The sequence below is a fragment of the Cucurbita moschata genome, unplaced genomic scaffold (assembly GCF_002738365.1).
Source record: "Cucurbita moschata cultivar Rifu unplaced genomic scaffold, Cmos_1.0 Cmo_Scf00005, whole genome shotgun sequence".
NCBI lineage: Eukaryota > Viridiplantae > Streptophyta > Magnoliopsida > Cucurbitales > Cucurbitaceae > Cucurbita > Cucurbita moschata.
The window spans coordinates 2,487,728-2,508,689 of NW_019268521.1; the positions used below are offsets into that span (position 1 = coordinate 2,487,728).

Genomic DNA, 20,962 nt, shown 5'->3' on the forward strand with positions numbered 1-20,962 from the left:
TTTTTTTAAATATGATAAAAAAATTCAAACGTCTAGTTAGAAATACACGTTTTAAGTTAAATTAGAATATTAATGTATTTGTTCAACTATTATTATTTTTTCTTAATAATTCTATAAATAACATCGAGAAATTGAATTTATCACTTAAAAATAAAGAAATTATATTCTTAGACAACTTTTATAACTTGCTCGTATATAGAAATAATTATATATATATATATATATATATACTAGATTTGCATACAGTTTTAATTTAACACGTTATGTCGTGGAGTTTTCGACGTTTTTATAAAAAAGAATGAATAAAAGAAATTAAAATTTGCAATGTGGCCACTGTAAAATAATGTCACCAACCATGTGTGAAGACAACAAGTTGCCTTTTCTAGGAAGGAAATTGGTTGTGAATTTGTGGTGACATAGAAGACACATGAATAAAGAAAATAATGCTTTTGTTTTTTCTTCAAAATTTATGATATAAATACGTCGCCATAAAATTAAACTCGATCAAATAAGTCAAAAATATAAAAAAAAAAAAAAAAAAAACATGTCTAATAGAGAAGTGATTAAGCTCCACCCACCTAACACTAATAAAATTATTAATATTTTATTTTAAAATAATCTTTTAAAATTTTATATTTTTAAATATATTACCATTAATATATGGACATAATTATTAATTAAAAAAAATACCGTTCACAGTTTTGTATCAAGCTCATAAATTATTTCTCTTTTTTATTTATCCTCGGATATATCTCAAGATATGACTCAATAATTATTGGTTAGTAACATAAACCACCTTTAAAAAATACCCACCTTCCATAGTAATATTAATATTTTTAGTTCTCATGCCGTAGATCGGCCAATTTAAGAAATTATTATGCGTTTATAATCAAGGAATACTATTTGTCTCGTTGACAGCGCCTCGTGGTGCGACAGGGTTCGAGCGCAACGACGCTCTCACCCTCTTTGGCGCCCCCTTCCAGGGAACTTGTGCCCGCGCTTCTCTAGACTACAATTCGAACGTCGAGGGTGGCCGATTCTCAAGGTGGGCTCTTCCTTGTTCACTCGCGGTTACTAAGGGAATCTTTGTAAGTTTCTTTTCCTCTACTTAAACTCAGCGGGTAGTCCCGCCTGACCTGGGGTCGCGTCGAGAGCATCGTCTTTGGGGACAATGTTCAAAGGGTCAACATAAGATTCCTCCCTCACTCACAAAGAGGAGGCATGCAAGCTAAGATCGAGACACGGTAGCAAGATTGAATCAACCACCGTAGTGTCACGACAACAGATGTCGTGGATTCAATTTTAAGCCATTCGTGCAACAGTGTTTGAGGCATTTTGGGGAAGTTTAGAGTGAACAATACAGTACCATTGTGGAGAGACCTATTCAACTAACATGTTAGTAATGATTTCTTTGTTCATTAGTATAATATTTAAATTTTTTTATAATTTTTTTTTTCTTTTGCTTATTTGAGACGAAGCTTGTGATTTTGATTTGCCAATCGGCGGCCCCAAAGTTTGAAACGGTCATAATGGGCACCAAAATCCTTCCATTTTGCTCATCTCTTCTGCTCATCCTTTGCATTGCCTCGCATCCTTCAGCTCAGAGTTTCGCCCAAAATGAAGAACAAGAACAACAAGAAATCAAAAGATCAGATTTTCCCGACCATTTCTTGTTCGGAACTGCCACTTCCTCGTACCAGGCACTGATTTCTCTCATCTTCTTCATCTTCTTCGATTCCATTTCTGGTTTTGAAGCTTTTAGGGCACTTTATTGTACAGATCGAAGGAGCTTTTCTTGAAGATGGAAGGGGAACGAGTAACTGGGATGCGTTTTCCCACATTCCAGGTCTTACCCACTTTCTAATTTCACTTTCCCATCAAAACCCACTTCCCCGATTTGCGTATAACTTTCGTTATGATTCGGAATTTTGCAGGAAAAATTAAGAACAACGATACCGGAGATGTCGCCGACGATCACTACCACCGTTTTCTGGTACTCTGTTTTACTCATTTTCCGGTCGCCGGAGCTTCGATTGAGATGAGGTTGGGTTTGATTTGCAGGAAGATATTGAGCTGATGCATTCCATGGGGATGAATGCTTATCGGTTTTCCATTTCCTGGACCCGAATTTTGCCAAGTAAGCTCCCCTCCTTTTCTCATTACCCAATTAGTGTAAAAATTTCAAAAACCGAATAGACTTCCACTCGTTAGATTTCGGTGTAACAACACAAGCCCATAGCTAGCAGATATTGTCGTGTTTCCGTTTGCCTTTTCCAGCTTCCCTTCAAAGTTTTTAAAATACATCCTCTAAGAAGAGGTTTCCACACCCTTCTAGAGCAGGTTTCGTTCTCCTCCACAACCGATGTGGGATCTCACAATCTACCCCCTTCTGGGCCAGCGTCCTTGTACCTCGGGTCCACCCCCCTCCCACCCCAAGTTTTCATCACAATCTACCCTCTTCTGGGCCAGCGTCCTTGTACCTCGGGTCCACCCCCCTCCCCCCCCAAGTTTTCACACCCTTCTAAAAGATGTTTCGCCCCAATCGACGTGGGATCTCACAATCCACCCTTTTCTAGGCCAGCGTCCTTACATCTCGGGCCCACCCCTGAAGTTTTCACACCCTTCTAAAGGATGTCTCGTTCTCCTCCCCTACCGATGTGTGATCTCACAATCCACCCCCTTCTAGGGCAGTGTCCTTGTACCTTGGGTCCACCCCCTTTCGGGGCTCAGCATACTCACTAGCACATCGCCTGATGTCTAGCTCTGCTACCATTTGTAATAGCCTAAACTCACTATTGTCCTAGTTGGGTTTTCACTTTAGACTTTCCCTCAAGATTTTTAGATCACACCTACTAATAAAAGGTTTCTACACTATTAAACAATAAATTAGTTCTCTTCCCGAACTAATGTGGGATCTCACCTAGGACATCTTTGTACTTGGGATATTTTAATTTTTTTTTTGGATAAAATTAAAATTTAAAAAAATAAAATTATAATTTAATCTTCTATTTAATCAGTTAACAAAATTATTATTATTTTTTTAAAAAATTAGGTTAATATTTCTTTTCTAATTTATTGACGTTAGCATTTGTTTATTTCTGATAAGAAAACGACAATTAGCAATAATAATTAAATACAATAAAGTCTACATTTGACTATTATTTAATGTGAGGAATGTGCCTTTTTTACCAAATAAAAAAAATTAATATATGCTTTTTAAACAAATCATAATCTTTATTTATTTATTTATTATTATTATTTGGACATGCAATCTATCTCAAAGATTTTATATATATATAAAAATATTTAAAATGCGATCATAATCTTTAATCATTGATACGAATAATAAAAATTATTGAAAGATTATATTAATAATTTAATTTTGTAATAATAATAATAATAATAATAATAATAATATAGGAGGACGATTTGGTAAAATCAACCGAAGAGGGATCTCTTTCTACAATAAAGTAATTGATCGTTTGTTGCTAAGAGGTACCTCTCCTATTTCCTTTTGTTACTTTTACCCCTTTTTTTAGGGTTAATTACAATTTTAGTTTTAATTTATCTATAATTATGAATTGGGCAGGCATAGAGCCTTTTGTGACCATTCACCATCATGACCTCCCTGATGAACTGGACAAAAGATATGGAAGTTGGATGAGCTCTCAAATGCAGTAATTTCTCCCCCTTTTTGTCTATTTTAATACTCGATGACTAGATAAATTCGGTGGATTCGGGTTGGGTTATGAATTTATTTTGGTTAGATTGGATCGAATAAATGAAAAATTTATGGGTTGAGTTGGTTTGTGGGTTTCTGTATGTGAGATCTTACGTTGGCTGGAGAGAGAACGAAACATTTCTTATAATGGTGTGGAAATCTCTCTGTAGTAGACGCGTTTTAAAAGGGAGGTTGATAGGGATACGTAACGAGCCAAAGTGGACAATATTTACTAGTGGTGGGCTTGGGCTGTTACAAATTGTATCAAAGCCCGACACTAAGTGGTGTGTCAGTGAGGATGTTGGACTCCAAGGGGGTGGATTGTGAGATCCCACATTAGTTGAAGAAGGGAATGAAACATTTCTTATAATGGTGCGGAAACCTCTATATAGTAGATGCGTTTTAAAATTGTGAGGTTGATGGCAATACGTAACTCTCCTCGCAGACACTAAGCTGCTTGTCAGGGAGGACGCTGGACCCCAAGGGGTGGATTGTGAGATCCCACATTAGTTAGAGAGGGGAACGAAACATTCCTTATAATAGTGTGGAAACCTTTCTATAGTAGACGTGTTTTAAAACTATGAGGTTGATGGCAATACGTAACTCTCCAAAGCGGAGAATATCTATTGGCGGTGGGCTTGGGCTATTACAAATGGTATCAAAGCCCGACACTAAGCGGTGTGTCAGCGAGGATGTTAGACCCCAAAGGGAGTGGATTGTGGGATCCCACGTAAGTTGGAGAGGAGAACAAAATATTACTTATAATGATATGAAAATCTCTCCCTAATAGATATGTTTTAAAATTGTGAGGCTGACGGCGACACGTAATGCTCTAAAGCGGACAATATCTACTAGCGATGAGTTTGGACGGTTACACTCTTAATTCTTTTTTTGTTTAGATTGAAAAAATTTACCATTCAAATGGTTGGGTTGGATCTAAAAAATAACACAACCCGAACCCGACCCTGAACACTTCTACTTCTTTTGAGCTTTGTTTGTGGTTGTCAACTAACGTAACGGGGACAATCCAATGGTTTATTGTAGGGAAGATTTTGTGTATTTTGCACGAATATGTTTCGAAGAGTTCGGAGATAGAGTGAAGCATTGGATGACCATAAACGAGCCAAATTTGGTGGTATTAATGGCTTATATAAAAGGAGTTTATCCACCGGCTCACTGCTCGCCACCTTTTGGAAATTGCTCGGTTGGCAACTCGGATATCGAGCCTCTCATCGTCATGCACAACATGTTACTTGCCCATGCCAAGGCCGTTCGACTTTATCGCACCCATTTTCAAGTAGCATTCTTCTTATATCCTCTCCTTTTCTTCATAATATGTTTTTAAAAAATTGTAATAATTTTATTAAATTCGAGCTTAGGATTAGTTAAAACAGTTATAAAATTATAAGATTCATTAATTTATTTATATATATATAAACCTTATTTGTAGGGAAAACAAGGCGGATCCATAGGATTAGTGGCATTTGGACACATGTATGAACCATTCACCGACAATGAATTCGACAGACAAGCAGTGGACAGAGCCTTGATTTTCAACTTTGCTTGGTCAGTTCTTTTTCCTTTGACTTTGATATACCATTGTGTCAAAATATGTAACCGCCTACGCCACTCCGAGTAGATATTGTTCTTTTTCGATTTTTCTTTTCGAAATTAGGCTTACCGCCAGTAGATATTGTCCTCTTTAGGTCTTCCCTTTCGAACTTAGGCTCATCGCTAGCAGATATTGTCCTCTTGGGGTCTTCTCTTTCAGGCTTCATAAGGTTTCCACACCCTTTAAAGGTGTTTCGTTCTACTCCCCAACTAACGTGAGATATTACAATCCACCCCCTTTTAAGGGCCCAAACTAACGTGAGATATCACAATCCACTCCCCTTCAGGGCCCAAACCAACGTGAGATATCACAATCCACCCCTTTCAGGGCCCAAACAAACGTGAGATATCCAACCCCCCCCCTTCAGCGCCCAGTGTTCATTTAAAATGGGTAAGGTTTCCACACTCTTATAAACGGTGTTTCGTTCTCCTCCCCAACCAATGTGGGATGTCCACCCGCTTCAGGACCCAGCGTCCAACGTCCTTGCTGGCACTCGTTCCTTTCTCCAATTATTGTCCACCCCTTTCAGGATCCAGCGTCCAACATCCTTACTGGCACTCGTTCCTTTCTTCAATCGATGTGGGACTACCACCAAATTCACCTCCTTCGGGTCCTAGCGTCCTTATTGGCACACTGCCTCGTGTCTACCCCCTTTGGAGCCTAGTGATATAAGGATGTTTCGTTCTCCTCCCTAACCATTGTGGATATTGTCCACCCCCTTCAGGGCTCAACGTCCAGTGTCCTCGCTAGCACTCGTTCCTTTCTCCGATCAATATAGGACCACCACTAAGTCCACCCCCTTCAGGGCCATCGTCTTTACTAGTACACCACCTCTTGTCTACCTCCTTGGGGGAACAGTCTCCTCGCTGACACATTACCCAATGTCTAGCTCTGATACCATTTATAACAGCTCAAGCCCACCGCTAGCAGAGATTGTCCTCCTTAGACTTTCCCTTTCGAACTTCCCCTCAAGGCTTTAAAACACGTCTGTCAGGGAAAGGATGTTTCGTTCTCCTCCCCAACTAATGTGGGATATAACAAAACATGCTATAATCGACTAAATTTAATGAAGAAAACATGAACAGGGTATACGATCCGATCGTGTACGGAGATTATCCAAAGGAAATGCAAACAATATTAGGAAGCCAACTTCCACGCTTCTCAAAGGCAGAGAAAAAGGTTCTAAAGGGAAGTTTGGACTACATTTATGTGAACCATTACACCACACTTTACACAAAGGACTGCCTTCATTCTATCTGCTCCGACGATGCAAATCGTCCAATTAAAGGCTTCCTCGACACCACCGGCTACCGGGACGGTGTTTCCATTGGTGACCCAGTATGCTCTTTCCCCCCTTTTATCTTCTTGTGTTTATAAATACAACATGCGAGTGTGTAAATGATAAAGTTACCCTTTTTACATGACAGACTGGAGTTGACAGATTCTTTGTTGTTCCAAGAGGTTTGGAAAAGATCATTAATTATATCAAAGAAAGGTATCCCGACAAGCCCATTTATGTCACTGAAAATGGTAAGTTGAGCTAAGTGTGATCACATGGGTATGATTTAAATTTTTAATTTAGGTTTTAAGATATTGAAAATTTTGTTTTTTTCAAGGTTACTCTGCACCGTCCAGTGACGGTAACAACGTTGAAGACATGGTAAATGACACGAAACGAGTCAATTACCACAAGAAGTACCTCGCTTCCTTGGCTAAAGCAATGAGGTAAATAAACAACCTATTTACCTTCTTCATACAACCCTGTTATCTTTTTCATCTAGATTTCCCGTTTATATATATATCTAAAATATTTTCTATTTTTATTAAATTTGGGTAGGGTTGTTCATATGATCCGATGACCCAGGTTGAGTATTTGGAAAACCAAAAATTTGATTTGGTTCGTGAGTCAAAACGTTTTTTAATTGGGTCAACCCGACCAATCAGAAATAGGGTTCACAACCCAACTCTATTCTACTTTTAAAATTGTTACGAAGATTAAAAATAATTAACATTTACAACGGATGAAAGTGATCTGTTGTGTTTGTAAATGTTTATATTTGAATTTTATGAGATTTTAGTTATTAATGTGACACGTATCAAGAATAAATAGATTTTTTAAAAATGAATAACTCAATGACCCGACCCAAAACTACGTCCAAACCCACTACTAACGGATATTGTCCGTTTTGACCCGTTAATATTGTTATAAGCCTCACAATTTTAAAACACGTCTACTAGAGAGAGGTTTCTACGTTCTTATAATAAATATTTCGTTCTACTCTCCAATCCACGTGGGATTTCATACATTATGAACTCTATTCAAGTCATTCGGGTCATCAACCCAACCAACCTAAACGTGTCGGACAAAAAAGAAATTAAATAATAATGTAATCCATACCTTACATTATAATTATTTTTATTATTTTTTTTTATGACAGGAATGGTGCTGACGTGAGAGGGTATTTTGCATGGTCGTTAATGGACAACTTCGAGTGGGCCGATGGGTACGGTACGAGGTTTGGGCTTTTGTATGTGGACCGACAGACACTTGAGCGTCGGCCCAAACTGTCGGCCCAGTGGTTTGCTTCCTTTCTCGGCGGACATCCACAAGCACTTGCTAAATCTTCATCCATATTGAATACAAATGCCTTTGATTCCCTCATGTAATATTAATGTAATAATAATGTAACAACTTTATTTTAAAAAAATATTATTAATATTGAATGGATATTTCGATGCTTCAAATCAAAGCCAGCTAGCTTTGGTTGTCACTAATTAGTTTATTAATGAAACAATAAAACAAAAAGTATAATAATTATGCAACTTGACTTGTTACTTTTATATTAATTCAAACAATCAATGATTTTCTAATTTGTTATTAGTTTTTATAAATTAAAAAAAACATAATTTTACAAAATTATACCAAAAATATAATAATGAAATTGTAGTTAAAATATATATATATATATATATATATATGGCTAATTTTAAATTTGTGAGATCCCGCTATTGAAGAGGGGAATAAAATATTTTTTATAAGAGTGTGAAAATTTGTATCGAGCAGACTGGTTTTAAAAATGTTGATGAGAAGTTTGAAAGGGAAAACTCAAAAAAGACCATATCTATTACGTAGAAAAGGTCAAGAGAATTAAAAGTTAATATCTATACTAACAAGGTGCACCTTCTTTGTTGGTGGCTGGACCATAATAATTCAAGCAATTCTATGTTGGGCAACCTCCTGAATAGATGCAAGGGAATATTGGGACACATAGATCCTGAATCTGAATTCCAAATTCTGATTCAAAAGGGTTAAGAGAGTTCAAAGTTAATACCTATACTAACAAAGTGCACTTTCTTTATCGGTGGCTCGACCATAATAACTTAAGCAATTCGATGTTGGGTGAGCTCCTGAGAATAACTGCAAGGGAATCTCGAGACACATAGATCCCGAATCCGAATTCCAAATTCTGATTCAAAAGGGTTAAGAGAATTGAAAGTTAATAGTACTCAAGCAATTCTATCAGAATAGATGTAAGGGAATGACAAGACACATAGATGCCGAATCCGAATTCCAAATTTGGGATAAAGGGTATTCTAAAATCTATTAATTACGCGTCTATAAAAGTTAATTTTTTTTAATATATTAAAAAAAAATTCGAAATTAGGAATACCATAAATGAAGGTTGGTACAATTTCATGTCATTATATATAAAACAAAGTGTTTACTATAATGTGTTAATGGGGCTTCTAAATTTGGGTATAATGTAACCATCATAGAGACTATTTGTCACTATAAGCCAGCTAATATGAGCTACATTCTTACGCTCTGAAACACCCATTTTGTTCACGCTTTTGAAGTTCATAAATGACCGTTCAATTCATGAAATTGAATTCGTTCTTTATTTTGCTAAAAAAAACATTTATGTTATTTAAACTTCGATAGAAGTTTCAATTCAGTCCCTAAATTTTAGTTTGTAACGATTTAGTCCTTGTACTTTCAAAGTTGGAATAATTTAGTCATTGATTTTTTTTACGTGTAATAATTTAGTGTTTATATTTTTGAATTTGTAACAATTGAATTTCTATCCTGAAAAAAAATGTCTTAATCTCTATTTACCCATTAAAATTTTAAATAACTAACTATAATCTTTTTTTAAAAAAATCTTAAAAAATTAATATGTTAGGTTCTAACCACGTAATTTCTAAAAAATCAAATTTTAATTTTTTATATATATATATATAAGCGGGAGAATTGGGTGGGGTTCGGGGAGTATAAATTTTTCCTCGACCCCATTTATCTAATGGAAAAAATGTTTCCCACTCGTTCCCCATTCTCTAATTAAACGGGGACTTTCCTCCCCGTTCATGACGGATAAAATAGGTATTTCTACCTATTAAAATTTAAAAAATAAATCATTAAAATTTGTAAAAAAATTAATCTCTATATTTTGTATATAGTCTTTATTAAAAAATTTGTAAAAAAAAAAGTAATAAATTAATATATTTCATAAGTATAATATAATTTTAAAAACTTGGAAATTTAATATTACAATACAATCTTTTAACAATTAAAAAAAAAATCTATTAAGTATTATGATTAGAGTGTCAAAATTAATTATTTTTTTTAATATATATGTATTAATATATTCATATCGGTTGAAACTATATTTATATTTATATTAAACGAGATGGAGTGGAGATTTGGGGCGAGAATGGGGACAGAGAATATAATACCGTCCCTGACCCCATTTGTGTAACAGAGAAAAAAAATGTTCTCCACTGTCTCTCCACTTTCCGTCTAAACAGTGAATCCCCTCTCCGTTTGAGACAAGTCTCTGCAAGTAAAATAGACATCTATACTCCCGTGCATAGGTAAAGTCAAATGACAATTTTATTTTTAGAAAAAAAAAAACATGTTTTTAAGAAACCAAAAAAAATCCATATTAATTTAATTGTCGTTTATAATTGTTTGTCGTTTATAATTGTGACATTTTATCTATCATAATTAGAAAAATGTAGTTGTTGAGTAAAGTATATTATTTAAATATCATTTGGTCTATAGTTTGTTACAAATTACAACTTAATCTTAATTTAATTATTCCTAATTGAGTGCAAGCAACCAAAAGCTATTTATATTAATCATATTTTAACTATAAATATAAACTTAGAAATTAACCACTCTTTGTTGTTTTTTACTTTAATTTCATTTATATCTTTAATTATTGCATTAATTACCCATTTAAATGACATGTAACATCTCTTTCACTTTCTCCTAATTTATCAAACATCTCATTTTTAGCTGTTGTAATAAATTTCATTAAATAGTTAGTGTTGAGAATATTCAAAATAAAATAAATAAATAAATATAAACCTATGGATGATTTGTTTTAAAAAAATTAATTGGACGGCTCGGGTACGATCTAAAACGATCCTACGTCTTAGAAAGAATCGAATAATGGGGGAAGCTTTTCGTGTCTTCTATAACAACTAGAAATACGGTTGTTTTTCGGATTTGAACTTTTGTGTCTTTTAAGCTTAGATCTCGTTAGGGGTGGATTGTGATGTCCCACATTGGTTGGGGAAGAGAACAAACCACCATTTATAAGGGTGTGAAAACCTTCCCGTAGTAGACGCGTTATAAAGCTTTGAGGGGAAGCATGGAAACCTAATCTTTGCTTAGCAGACGGCTTTTAAAGCCTCCCAGTGAAGCTCGAAAGGGAAAGCTCAAAGGACAATATCTGCTCCCAGTGATATGGGAAAACCCAAAACAATATCGGTTAGCGGTTGATCTGGGCAAGCCCAAAGAGGACAATATCGGTTAGCGGTGGATCTGGGCAAGCCCAAAGAGGACAATATCGGTTAGCGGTGGATCTGGGCAAGCCCAAAGAGGACAATATCGGTTAGCGGTTGATCTGGGCAAGCCCAAAGAGGACAATATCGGTTAGCGGTTGATCTGGGCAAGCCCAAAGAGGACAATATCGGTTAGCGGTTGATCTGGGCAAGCCCAAAGAGGACAATATCGGTTAGCGGTTGATCTGGGCAAGCCCAAAGAGGACAATATCGGTTAGCGGTTGATCTGGGCAAGCCCAAAGAGGACAATATCGGTTAGCGGTTGATCTGGGCAAGCCCAAAGAGGACAATATCGGTTAGCGGTTGATCTGGGCAAGCCCAAAGAGGACAATATCGGTTAGCGGTTGATCTGGGCAAGCCCAAAGAGGACAATATCGGTTAGCGGTTGATCTGGGCAAGCCCAAAGAGGACAATATCGGTTAGCGGTTGATCTGGGCAAGCCCAAAGAGGACAATATCGGTTAGCGGTGGATCTGGGCAAGCCCAAAGAGGACAATATCGGTTAGCGGTGGATCTGGGCAAGCCCAAAGAGGACAATATCGGTTAGCGGTTGATCTGGGCAAGCCCAAAGAGGACAATATCGGTTAGCGGTTGATCTGGGCAAGCCCAAAGAGGACAATATCGGTTAGCGGTTGATCTGGGCAAGCCCAAAGAGGACAATATCGGTTAGCGGTGGATCTGGGCAAGCCCAAAGAGGACAATATCGGTTAGCGGTTGATCTGGGCAAGCCCAAAGAGGACAATATCGGTTAGCGGTTGATCTGGGCAAGCCCAAAGAGGACAATATCGGTTAGCGGTTGATCTGGGCAAGCCCAAAGAGGACAATATCGGTTAGCGGTTTGTTGGGTCAACCTCCAAACACTCTTGAACATAAGGTTACAAGCTAATTCAATTCTACCGGCCTTAACAAAAAAAAAAAAAATGTTTCTACAAATTCATGGACGAACAAAAGAACACCAACAACCACGATCGTCTTCATCGTAAGCTCTGGTGAAAGCCTTGAAAAATCTAAGGCTGTGGTTGGTGGTTGGATTATTCTTTGGCCATTTCTTCACTCTTCTTTCTCTCTGTATCTTGCTGTGAAAATGACAAAGAAGGAACGAAAACAAGAACACTTCAATAAAGCTTCCTTTTCCAATTTCCCCTCTGGCTCTGTTAGCCCCACCATCGCCATTTCTGTTTTTTTCTGAAATCATCGACAATTCTAATCGGGATTTTTTGTGGGTGAGTGAAGAAATACGAATTTGTCGGCAATTTCATATGGACCCACGTTTTTCAATAATGTTCTAAACAAATCCCTCTTCTTCTCATTCTCTGAACTCTTCACTCACTGTCCCATGTGCAACGAGCGCCTACTGTTTGGAGCCTTCGATCCAATGAATCGGCTGTTGAGGCTATGACCCATTTCTGAAATCATCTATCTCTCTTGATTTTCGCCTTTTTTTCTGTGATTTGGGTTTCATGGATCCTCGCACCCGTCTGGATCATGCTCTGTTTCAGCTCACTCCGACCAGAACCAGGTTAGTTTTTCTGGGGTTTTGAGATTAATTGTTTGTGTTTCTGGGTTTTGTCCTGATGTTGTTTGTGTGATTGTTTAAGATGTGATCTGGTTATCTCCGGCATTGGAGGTGCGACTGAGAAACTGGCATCTGGGCTTCTTCAGCCGTTTATCTCCCACCTGAAATGTGCTAAGGATCAGATTTCCAAGGGGGGTTACTCCATTACTCTTCGCCCTGTTGCAGGATCAAACGCTTCTTGGTTCACTAAGGGCACTCTTCAGAGGTCATTTGTTCTTCTCTTTTGGTATTCTGGATCCAAGCTTTTGCTGGTTTGTCATTTGCGTAATTGTTACTGTTTTGGGGATTTGATGATATAGATTTGTGAGATTTGTTAGCACGCCTGAAGTTCTTGAGAGATTTGTTACTACAGAGAAGGAGATTGTGCAGATTGAGAGTTCTATGTCCACAGATGCAGAAGGTAATGAATAGAACAATTGGTACTGCAATAAGCTTGTTCTTGGCAAATATGATATGATGCTTTGATAACTAGAGCTATTGATATGTTGATATGTTCTCCGAGTTTTTGGGATGCATTCACTTTAGTATTGTTCTCTTTGGGCTTTCCCTCTCGCACTTCCCTTATAAAGAATGTTTCGTTCTACTCCCCAATCGATGTGAGATCTCACAATGCTTCGTTCCCTTCTCCAATCGATGTGGAACCCCACAATCTACCCTCCTTTGGGGCCTAGTGTCCTTGTTGGCACACCACCTTGTCCACCCTCTTCGGGGCTCAGCCTCCTCGTTGGCACATCGCCCAATGTCTGCCTCTGATACCATTTATAACAGCCCAAGCCCCCCAGTCCACCCCCTTTTGGTTCCCAATGTCCTTGCCGGCACACCGCCTCGTGTCCACCCTCTTCGGGGCTATGCCTCCTCACTAGGACATCGTCTGGTGTCTAGCTCTGATACCATTTGTAAGAGCCCAAGGCCACTGCTATCGGATATTGTCCTCTTTGGCTTTCTCTTTCAGGCTTCCCCTCAAAGTTTTTAAAACGCGTCTTCTAGGGAGAGGTTTCCACATTCTTATAAAGAATGCTTCGTTCTCCTCCCCATCTGATGTGAGATCTCACAATCACCATGCTTGATGCATCTAAGGGTGTTTGACGTGGAATTGACAGGAAACACGACGACTGCTGATTGGAACTCGAAAAGATCTAGCCCCACCTCGAGGGTAAGTCGTTTTGTTTTTGTCATTCCATGGAGATGCAATGTCTTGTGGATGTTTATGCAGTGATGTTGGATCTTTTATTATGATGGGGCAAACAGGTGAAGGGCGATTCGGATGAATATAATGACGATGCTGCATCGAAGGAGAATCCCAAGTAATATCAGCATTCATATTACTTCTGGCTAATTAGTATATCTGTTAGATTTAGTGTTGCATATTGTCTAATGCACTGATTTTTCAGTAATGGGTAATCTACAGGGTCTGCCTTCAGCGTGTTCTAGAGACTCGAAAAGCAGTGCTGCACAAAGAGCAAGCAATGGCTTATGCCCGTGCTTTAGTCACAGGATATGAGCTGGATCATATTGATGATCTTATATCTTTTGCTGATGCTTTTGGAGCTTCACGTTTGAGGTATGAATTCTGGCATTTATTGGTATGATTGGTTTGTGGCATTTCTCTCTTGTTGTTAGCTTTGAAGTTATTGACGGTTTCACATAGATCGTAACGGCTCAAGTCCACCGCTAGTAGATGTTGGCTTCCCCTCGAGACTTTTAAAATTCGTATGCTAGGGAGGGGTTTCCACACCCTTATAAAAAACGTTTTGTTCTCCTCCCGAACCGACGTGGGACCTCATAATACACCTCTTTCGGAGCCCAGCGTTCTCGCTAACACTTGTTCCCTTCTCCAATCGATGTGGGACCCCCCCATCTACCCCCTTCAGGGCCCAGTGTCCTTGCTGGCACACTGCCTCGTGTCCACTCCCTTTGGGGCTCAGCCTCTTTGCTGGCACACCGCCTCGTGTCCACTCCCTTTGGGGCTCAGCCTCCTTGCTGGCACACCGCCTCGTGTCTACCCCCTTCGGGGCTCAGCCTCCTTGTTGACACACCGTCTCGTGTCCACCCCCTTTTAGGGCTCAGCCTCCTCGCTGGCACACTACCTGGTGTCTGGCTCTGATACTATTTGTAACAGCCCAAGCCCACCGCTAACAAATATTGTCCTCTTTGGCTTTCCCTTTCAGACTTCCCCTCAAGGTTACTAGAGAGAGATTTCCACACCCTTATAAAGAATGTTTCGTTCTCCTACTCGACCAATGTGGGATCTCACATAGATAGTACCTTCTTGTTTTACTCCTTAGAAAGACGGATCGTTGTTTCTTGACAACATGCACTCGAGATTCAGTCTATTATCGATAAACATCTCTTTATTTCCTCATTCATGACTTTGGTTTTCCTTTTCCGAGAGAGTGTTCGTTTAAATATTAGATAAAGCATAAAGCACTATAATTTTGTTGATTTAGGGAAGCATGTATAAACTTTATGGACTTATGCAAGCAAAAGAATGAAGATAAACACTGGATAGACGAAATAGCAGCTATGCAGGCATTCTCCCAGCCAGCATTTCCTTACTCGGAAACTTCCGGTATCGTACTAGCCGGTGAAGACAACGAAACTAACGTCAATGCTCAAGCACCAAGATCGGATTCGACTGCAAGTCAAGGAAGTTTGGATAACAATCAAGGTATGCCAATGCTTTGATTTACATATATACTATGGGCTGTCTGATTTTTCTGAAAACTAGTTCTTATGTAAACCGATCTCTGATCGATCTAAGTTCATATGGTCGGAATATAAGCAGACGGTAGCCTTCCAAAATCGGCGCAAATGCCATCGTTGAATGGGAAAGCTCAAATGCCAATGGCATGGCCGAATCATCTTCCTCAGTATATGCACAACTTTCATGGTCCATATCAAGGATATCTCTTGCCCGGAATGCAGATGCCGCCACCATATTACCCGGGGAATATGCAGTGGCGATCAAATGCCGATGACTCGAGTCTTGTTTCTGATCGAGAACCGAATGGTCGTAGGAGTTCTAAATCTCATAAGAACAAGAAGAAACTTTCACATAAGGAGGTTCCCAGAACTTCAGAACAAGAAGGAACTACTGAGTCAAGTGAATCCAGTGTTGATAGTGAATCAGATGAACACTCCGATGACGAGAAGATACGTAAGAAACGGCATGGAAAGAAGTCCTCACGAACGGTTGTTATTCGAAATATCAATTACATAACCTCAAAGAAGAATGGTGAAAAGGGCAGCCACTCGGAGGATGATTCATCTGATGAGGGTGAGTTTATTGATGGGGATTCCATCAAACAGCAGGTAGAGGACGCGGTCGGGACGTTGGAGAGAAGACATAAACCAACGAGTCGACGCCAAAAGAAACAGAATGGCTATGGCAATGCTGATGACTTAAATGATTCTGCAGGACAGGAGACTAACCGGGTGTCGAACAATTCCGAGGGAGAAAAGATCAGTAGCCCATGGGATGCTTTCCAGAGTCTTATTATGCGAGAAAACGAGCCCGATAACTCGGACAAACTGCCCTCGATTCAGAATCAAGACATCCATTTTACAGAATCAGAGAAAGCACCAAGACAGCGTGAAGTTTCAAGTGATTCTTTCATCATGACAGACAGGAACTCAGCTAATGAAGGAAGAACACATATTGAAAACTTTGAAGCTGGTGATGTTTCCAACCCAATTAACAGGAGAGAAAGCACATATGAAGAGCTATTATTTTCACAAAGAGGCGGAGAATCGAGGAACGATGCACATTCCATGACGTCCGATCTTACCGTGTCTTCGAGAATGAAAAATCAAAGAGATGGTGATTGGTTTGTCAGCAATCCAGCTGATAAATCCAACAATCAGTATCACAACATCGGTCCCGGAGTTTACGACACCGACTTCTCTTCATCAGCTCAAGAACATCTCTATGCAGAGAAGCACAAAAAAGATGTTTTGACTGATGACTCATTCATGATTCAGCCTCGACCATTAGTAGACGACCAATCCAACTTTCAATCGAGACGAGACATAAGCATGGTATCGGACATTATTGGGGATGCCGAACAAGAAACCTCACGAGATGATAAGCCTGCAACTTTTGGTGTCAGTGAACCAGATGACCTTTACATGATGCTCGATCGAGACATAGCTATAGAGCAGACCGTAGCATCTTGGACACCTGAAATGGACTATGAAAATAACTTTTCGACCATAGCCAATGGTAAACACAATGATATTGGACCTGACCGCGTTGACGATCAAGAGTCACCTGGTTTCGAAAAGAGCAACAAAAACAAAGAATCTGGTAGCAAAGTTTCAAGTAAAGAAACAAGATCCAAAGCTTTGGGAGGATCTCTTGTTCAATCAAGAACAAGAAAACCAGTTTCTGGTAGCAGAACTATAGTTCATAAGAGCAAATTTGAGAAGGTATTTTGATTATGAATTCAATCTCCAAAATACATACACTACAGTTCATAAGCTCCTTTTCTTCTTCGTGTTACAGGAAGAAGAGACGAGAAAGAGACTGGAAGAACTGGCGATTCAGCGACAGAAAAGAATTGCTGACCGGAGCGCGTCGAGTAAATTTGGTAGTGTGAGTTCTAAGCCTGGTGTGTCTAAGATTGAGAAGCCAAAAAGCCAAGCCCAGGTTCAAGAAGATAAGAAGTCACCTAAGCCTGTGCTTAGGAGTTCGACCATAGATCGCCTTGCAATGGCTCGTACACCTCAGAAGTTGTCTGCAACTCGATCGCCATCAGGTCAACAAAAAAAGACGATCTCATCAGGAAAGCTCCCGAAAACCGACAGTAAGAACCTTATCTCGAACAAAGTAAAACCTTCCAATTTAAAAAACGGGCACAAGAAATTGAGTAAGGCACTTTCTTCTGATTCTTATGGTCAGACAACAACGGATGGCAAGAACGACGAAGCCGCATTGCCAGCGGAGTCGATGATACCGATACCGAATGCAACTCAACCGATCGACAATGTTGATGACAATATGGAAGATGTTAAGGAGCTACACACTACCCATTCAGTGGAGAAAAATGATGAAACTTTTCTTAGTTATTCAAACGACAAGGTTTTGTCTGTGCCAATTGAAGAACATACTGATTTAGTGGTCTTGTCCAATAAAGCCTTAGACCCTTCAGCTATGAACACCGGAGAAAATGGTGTAGCTGATCATATTGCAGCCACACCCGAGATTTCTGAGATCGAGATTGAAACCTCGACTCCTCCTCCCTCGACGAACGACATGATCTCGGAGTATACGACACACTCGAGGAAGAAATGGATGAGTGATGAAAACTCTCCCAAAGCACCTAAAGGTTTCAGAAAGCTACTCTTTTTCGGACGTAAAACCCGAAACACGTCCATGGATTGATCCTCCATCGGTTTATTCTCTGGTTAATTGGATTCCGTGCTAGCGGATGATTGTCTTGAGTTATTTGTTGAGATTGTTTGATTGTTGTGCAGATAATAGGTGAGTGATGAGTGAGATGAAGCTAGTAGATGATCCTTGTTCTTAATAAGGCCATGGATGATGCTGCCATGTTTGGATTGGTGTTTTAACTTATATTGTTTCATTTTTTTGCTTCAAGAGAGAGTTGTAAAAGGCAATGCTTATTCATTCCGTTTGTATAATGTTAATACAGTGTAATGTTACGTTAATAATTAAAATTTCAAGTATCAATCATTTACAAGTCACAGTGTATTATTAACGTCGGCTACAAATGTCAAATATTCTTGATTTTCATAATAATCTTGTTAAAAGTAAGGTAGTATTAGGTTCGGATGAGTTGTAACCCTATTTTTGGATCGGTTGAGTTGAACTATCAAAAAAAAGTGTCAATTCACAACCAACCTGTCAACTCGCTAACCAACCGGAATTTTCGTTTTGAGCTTGATGGGACTAGGGAGGATGGTTGGATTATAGAGCTAGTGGCAGATTGGCTCGAAGGTTTGTCCATTGGGTGATGAAAAATGACAAAAGAGAAACTCGTACCCTGGGTGGTGCAGCTGAGCCAGAGTTGACTCAGTGTCATGGTCATACTCGTCCAAGGCGTGTTATCCATGGCCGCATACCCATGACAAGCCAAACCCTTTATGTCTTTTCATATTGTAGTGTTTTACTTTTGTATTTCTAGGAAGTATGACGTTTCGGAAAAATCATGTTTAGGCTTGCCAGACATGAAATGCCTCAGAATGTATATAAGGGGATACGACTAGTTGTCAATTTCTCTCTACCCAAGGTTATATACTATGAGCCGTTGTTGTTTCTCTCTTGCTTGCTTATATAATGTCTCTTTAAAAAAATCTCTCTCTGCCCTCGTTTTCTAAAACCTTCTCTTAAACCGAGGCCAAAGGCTCGAGCATACGTCGCTTGGCCGTAGGCGACGTAAGAACCAATTGACTTAGCTCACTTGTCGTAAGAAAGTGAGTGCCGCACAATCGCAAGTCCGCTGCCATCTAGAGTGCGACTGTGACACTCAGCAGTCAGCCTATGTTTCCGAGCGCTAAAAATTCAACCCAACCTAAACTGAAAAAGAAAAAATCTAACACAACCCAACTTTTTATGGTTTTAAAAATATAAAACACCACTCCTTTCAAAAGATAGGAGGACAATATATATATCTTATCGACACGACAATCTCCCTTTTAAACATGAGAGTGTTCACTCGCGATCAACTGTCGGGTTCACTATTTTTGAGATGGCAAACGATGCATACTAAATTCGAAACTTAAATAAATATTAGAATACGAAGATGTATATTTAAATGTTAATATATATATTTAATTCAAGCATTGAGGGATGAACTAAAGTAATTGAGATTATAAATTGGAACAAAGATCAACTCCTAGAATCTAGATCTAGACATGTCTGGGCCCACATAGTTTTTTCCAAATACGATGACATGGCATCCTCTGATTGGATAATGAGTATAAGTGATCTGTGTACAGACTGTATAACATTGACAATTGTCACCTCAACTCAAAAGCAATTAAAAAGACAATGAAGGACAACCAAACTTCGTTATGCTGCTGTCTTGAAATCCCAACCGTTGATTGGATCAAGAAAAGGAGTCAGATCAGCCGTTGGATTTGTTTTTCCTTGAGGACATAATTGGAAATAAAGAAAGTTGGTGGGCTTTAATTGTTCTGGAAGCATCTGCTACTTCTTTCCTTCTCTTATACACAATTTCCCCCCACCGACAGTCAGGTGAGGCATCTAATTCTTTCTCAAATCCCCATTTTACCCTTTTATATAAAATAAAATAAAATTTGTTTTTTTTTTCAATTTTTTTTTATTTTTATGATGTTAAATTCATGGGTTGAGATATCTACGGGCAAGGCGGAGATGGGAAAGCCTTCTCGGTCCCCGTCCCCGTCTCCATTTCCGCCACTTATTTCATTCTCTATTTCTATAAAAATTTTCATTTATTTTTACGGGATCAAATTCTCGGTAGATAATTTTTATTTATTTATTTTTCTTATTTTAAAGTTTTGTTTTTTTAATATAATATTTATTAAAAAAATTTTAAAAAAAATAATAAATCAATATATTTAATAAGGAAAGAAATCTTCTTTAATTTAAATATTATAATAGTATCAAATTCACTATTTTTTTTTTTTTAATGTAGCTAAAAAATGTATATCTATATATATTCAAAATATAATTATTTAAAGTTGGGGCTAGGTGGAGATGGAGACGAGTCATATCCCCCTACCCGATAGTTATATATTGTAAGCTATTGTTGTTGTGCTTTTTGCTTGCATCACATATAACACCGATTTCAATATTTCAAATCTTGCTTTTAAAACTCTCTTTCGAAATCTCTTTGTCCCTGTTTTCTTAGATCGAGGCAAGAGGCTCGAGCATACGTCATTTGGTTGTAAACGACACAAGAACGAATTGGCTTAGCTCACTTGTTGCTGGGAAGTGAGTGTCGCACGATCGTAAGTTCGCTGCCATCAAAATTACAATTGTGACACCAACTCCATTTATAGAACAGAGCTAAAATGTTTCACCCCCTCCTAGTTTCCGTCTAAACAGAGAATCCCCTTCTCATTTGGAGCGAGTATCTACCGGGCCTGACCTCACGTAGGTAAAGTAGACATCCACCGAAGGTATGACGAAACACGTGATAGCTGAGTTTTTTTTTTTTTTTTTTTTTTAAAAAAGAATTTATTTTTTTAAATTATCA

At 38.5% G+C, this 20,962-nt stretch overlaps 2 protein-coding genes and 1 long non-coding RNA gene across 4 annotated transcripts in view; 2 read left to right on the plus strand and 1 right to left on the minus strand.

Moving 5' to 3' along the window:
* Positions 1-1,466: 1,466 nt before the first annotated feature.
* LOC111442578 (beta-glucosidase 18-like) lies at positions 1,467-8,056 on the plus strand. Its single transcript, XM_023079987.1, has 12 exons — positions 1,467-1,700; positions 1,780-1,846; positions 1,935-1,993; positions 2,062-2,137; positions 3,421-3,495; positions 3,590-3,677; positions 4,766-5,018; positions 5,172-5,287; positions 6,419-6,671; positions 6,761-6,863; positions 6,950-7,058; positions 7,772-8,056. Exons 1-12 carry the CDS (start codon positions 1,530-1,532, stop codon positions 7,998-8,000), a joined length of 1,599 nt encoding a protein of 532 aa, XP_022935755.1. The 5' UTR covers positions 1,467-1,529; the 3' UTR covers positions 8,001-8,056.
* Positions 8,057-12,153: 4,097 nt separating this feature from the next.
* On the plus strand, positions 12,154-18,460 carry LOC111442574 (COP1-interacting protein 7-like). Of its 2 annotated transcripts, XM_023079984.1 has the most exons (10): positions 12,154-12,701; positions 12,781-12,963; positions 13,058-13,158; positions 13,859-13,911; positions 14,007-14,062; positions 14,167-14,319; positions 15,206-15,426; positions 15,544-17,186; positions 17,263-17,563; positions 17,659-17,831. In XM_023079984.1, the coding sequence occupies exons 1-10, from the start codon at positions 12,643-12,645 to the stop codon at positions 17,748-17,750; spliced, it is 2,862 nt and encodes a 953-aa protein (XP_022935752.1). In that variant the 5' UTR covers positions 12,154-12,642; the 3' UTR covers positions 17,751-17,831. The 2 variants fall into 2 exon arrangements, with proteins under 2 accessions (XP_022935752.1, XP_022935751.1); XM_023079983.1 differs by having other exon boundaries at positions 12,155-12,701; positions 17,263-18,460.
* Positions 13,618-20,962, minus strand: part of LOC111442588 — a 12,254-nt gene continuing 4,909 nt past the window's right edge. The window contains exons 2-3 of the long non-coding RNA XR_002710324.1: positions 19,744-19,748; positions 13,618-13,703 (exon numbers count right to left, since the gene is read on the minus strand). This is a non-coding gene — a long non-coding RNA (uncharacterized LOC111442588). The remainder of the gene's footprint in view (positions 13,704-19,743; positions 19,749-20,962) is intronic.

Coding starts and splice junctions, on each gene's coding strand:
- LOC111442578 (XM_023079987.1), top strand. CDS start 1,530: ATGGGCACCAAAATCCTTCCATTTTGCTCATCTCTTCTGCTCATCCTT. Junction 1,994..2,061: donor ATCACTACCACCGTTTTCTG/GTACTCTGTTTT, acceptor TTTGATTTGCAG/GAAGATATTGAGCTGATGCA. Junction 6,672..6,760: donor GTGTTTCCATTGGTGACCCA/GTATGCTCTTTC, acceptor TTTACATGACAG/ACTGGAGTTGACAGATTCTT.
- LOC111442574 (XM_023079983.1), top strand. CDS start 12,643: ATGGATCCTCGCACCCGTCTGGATCATGCTCTGTTTCAGCTCACTCCG. Junction 15,427..15,543: donor AAGTTTGGATAACAATCAAG/GTATGCCAATGC, acceptor GAATATAAGCAG/ACGGTAGCCTTCCAAAATCG. Junction 17,187..17,262: donor ATAAGAGCAAATTTGAGAAG/GTATTTTGATTA, acceptor TTCGTGTTACAG/GAAGAAGAGACGAGAAAGAG.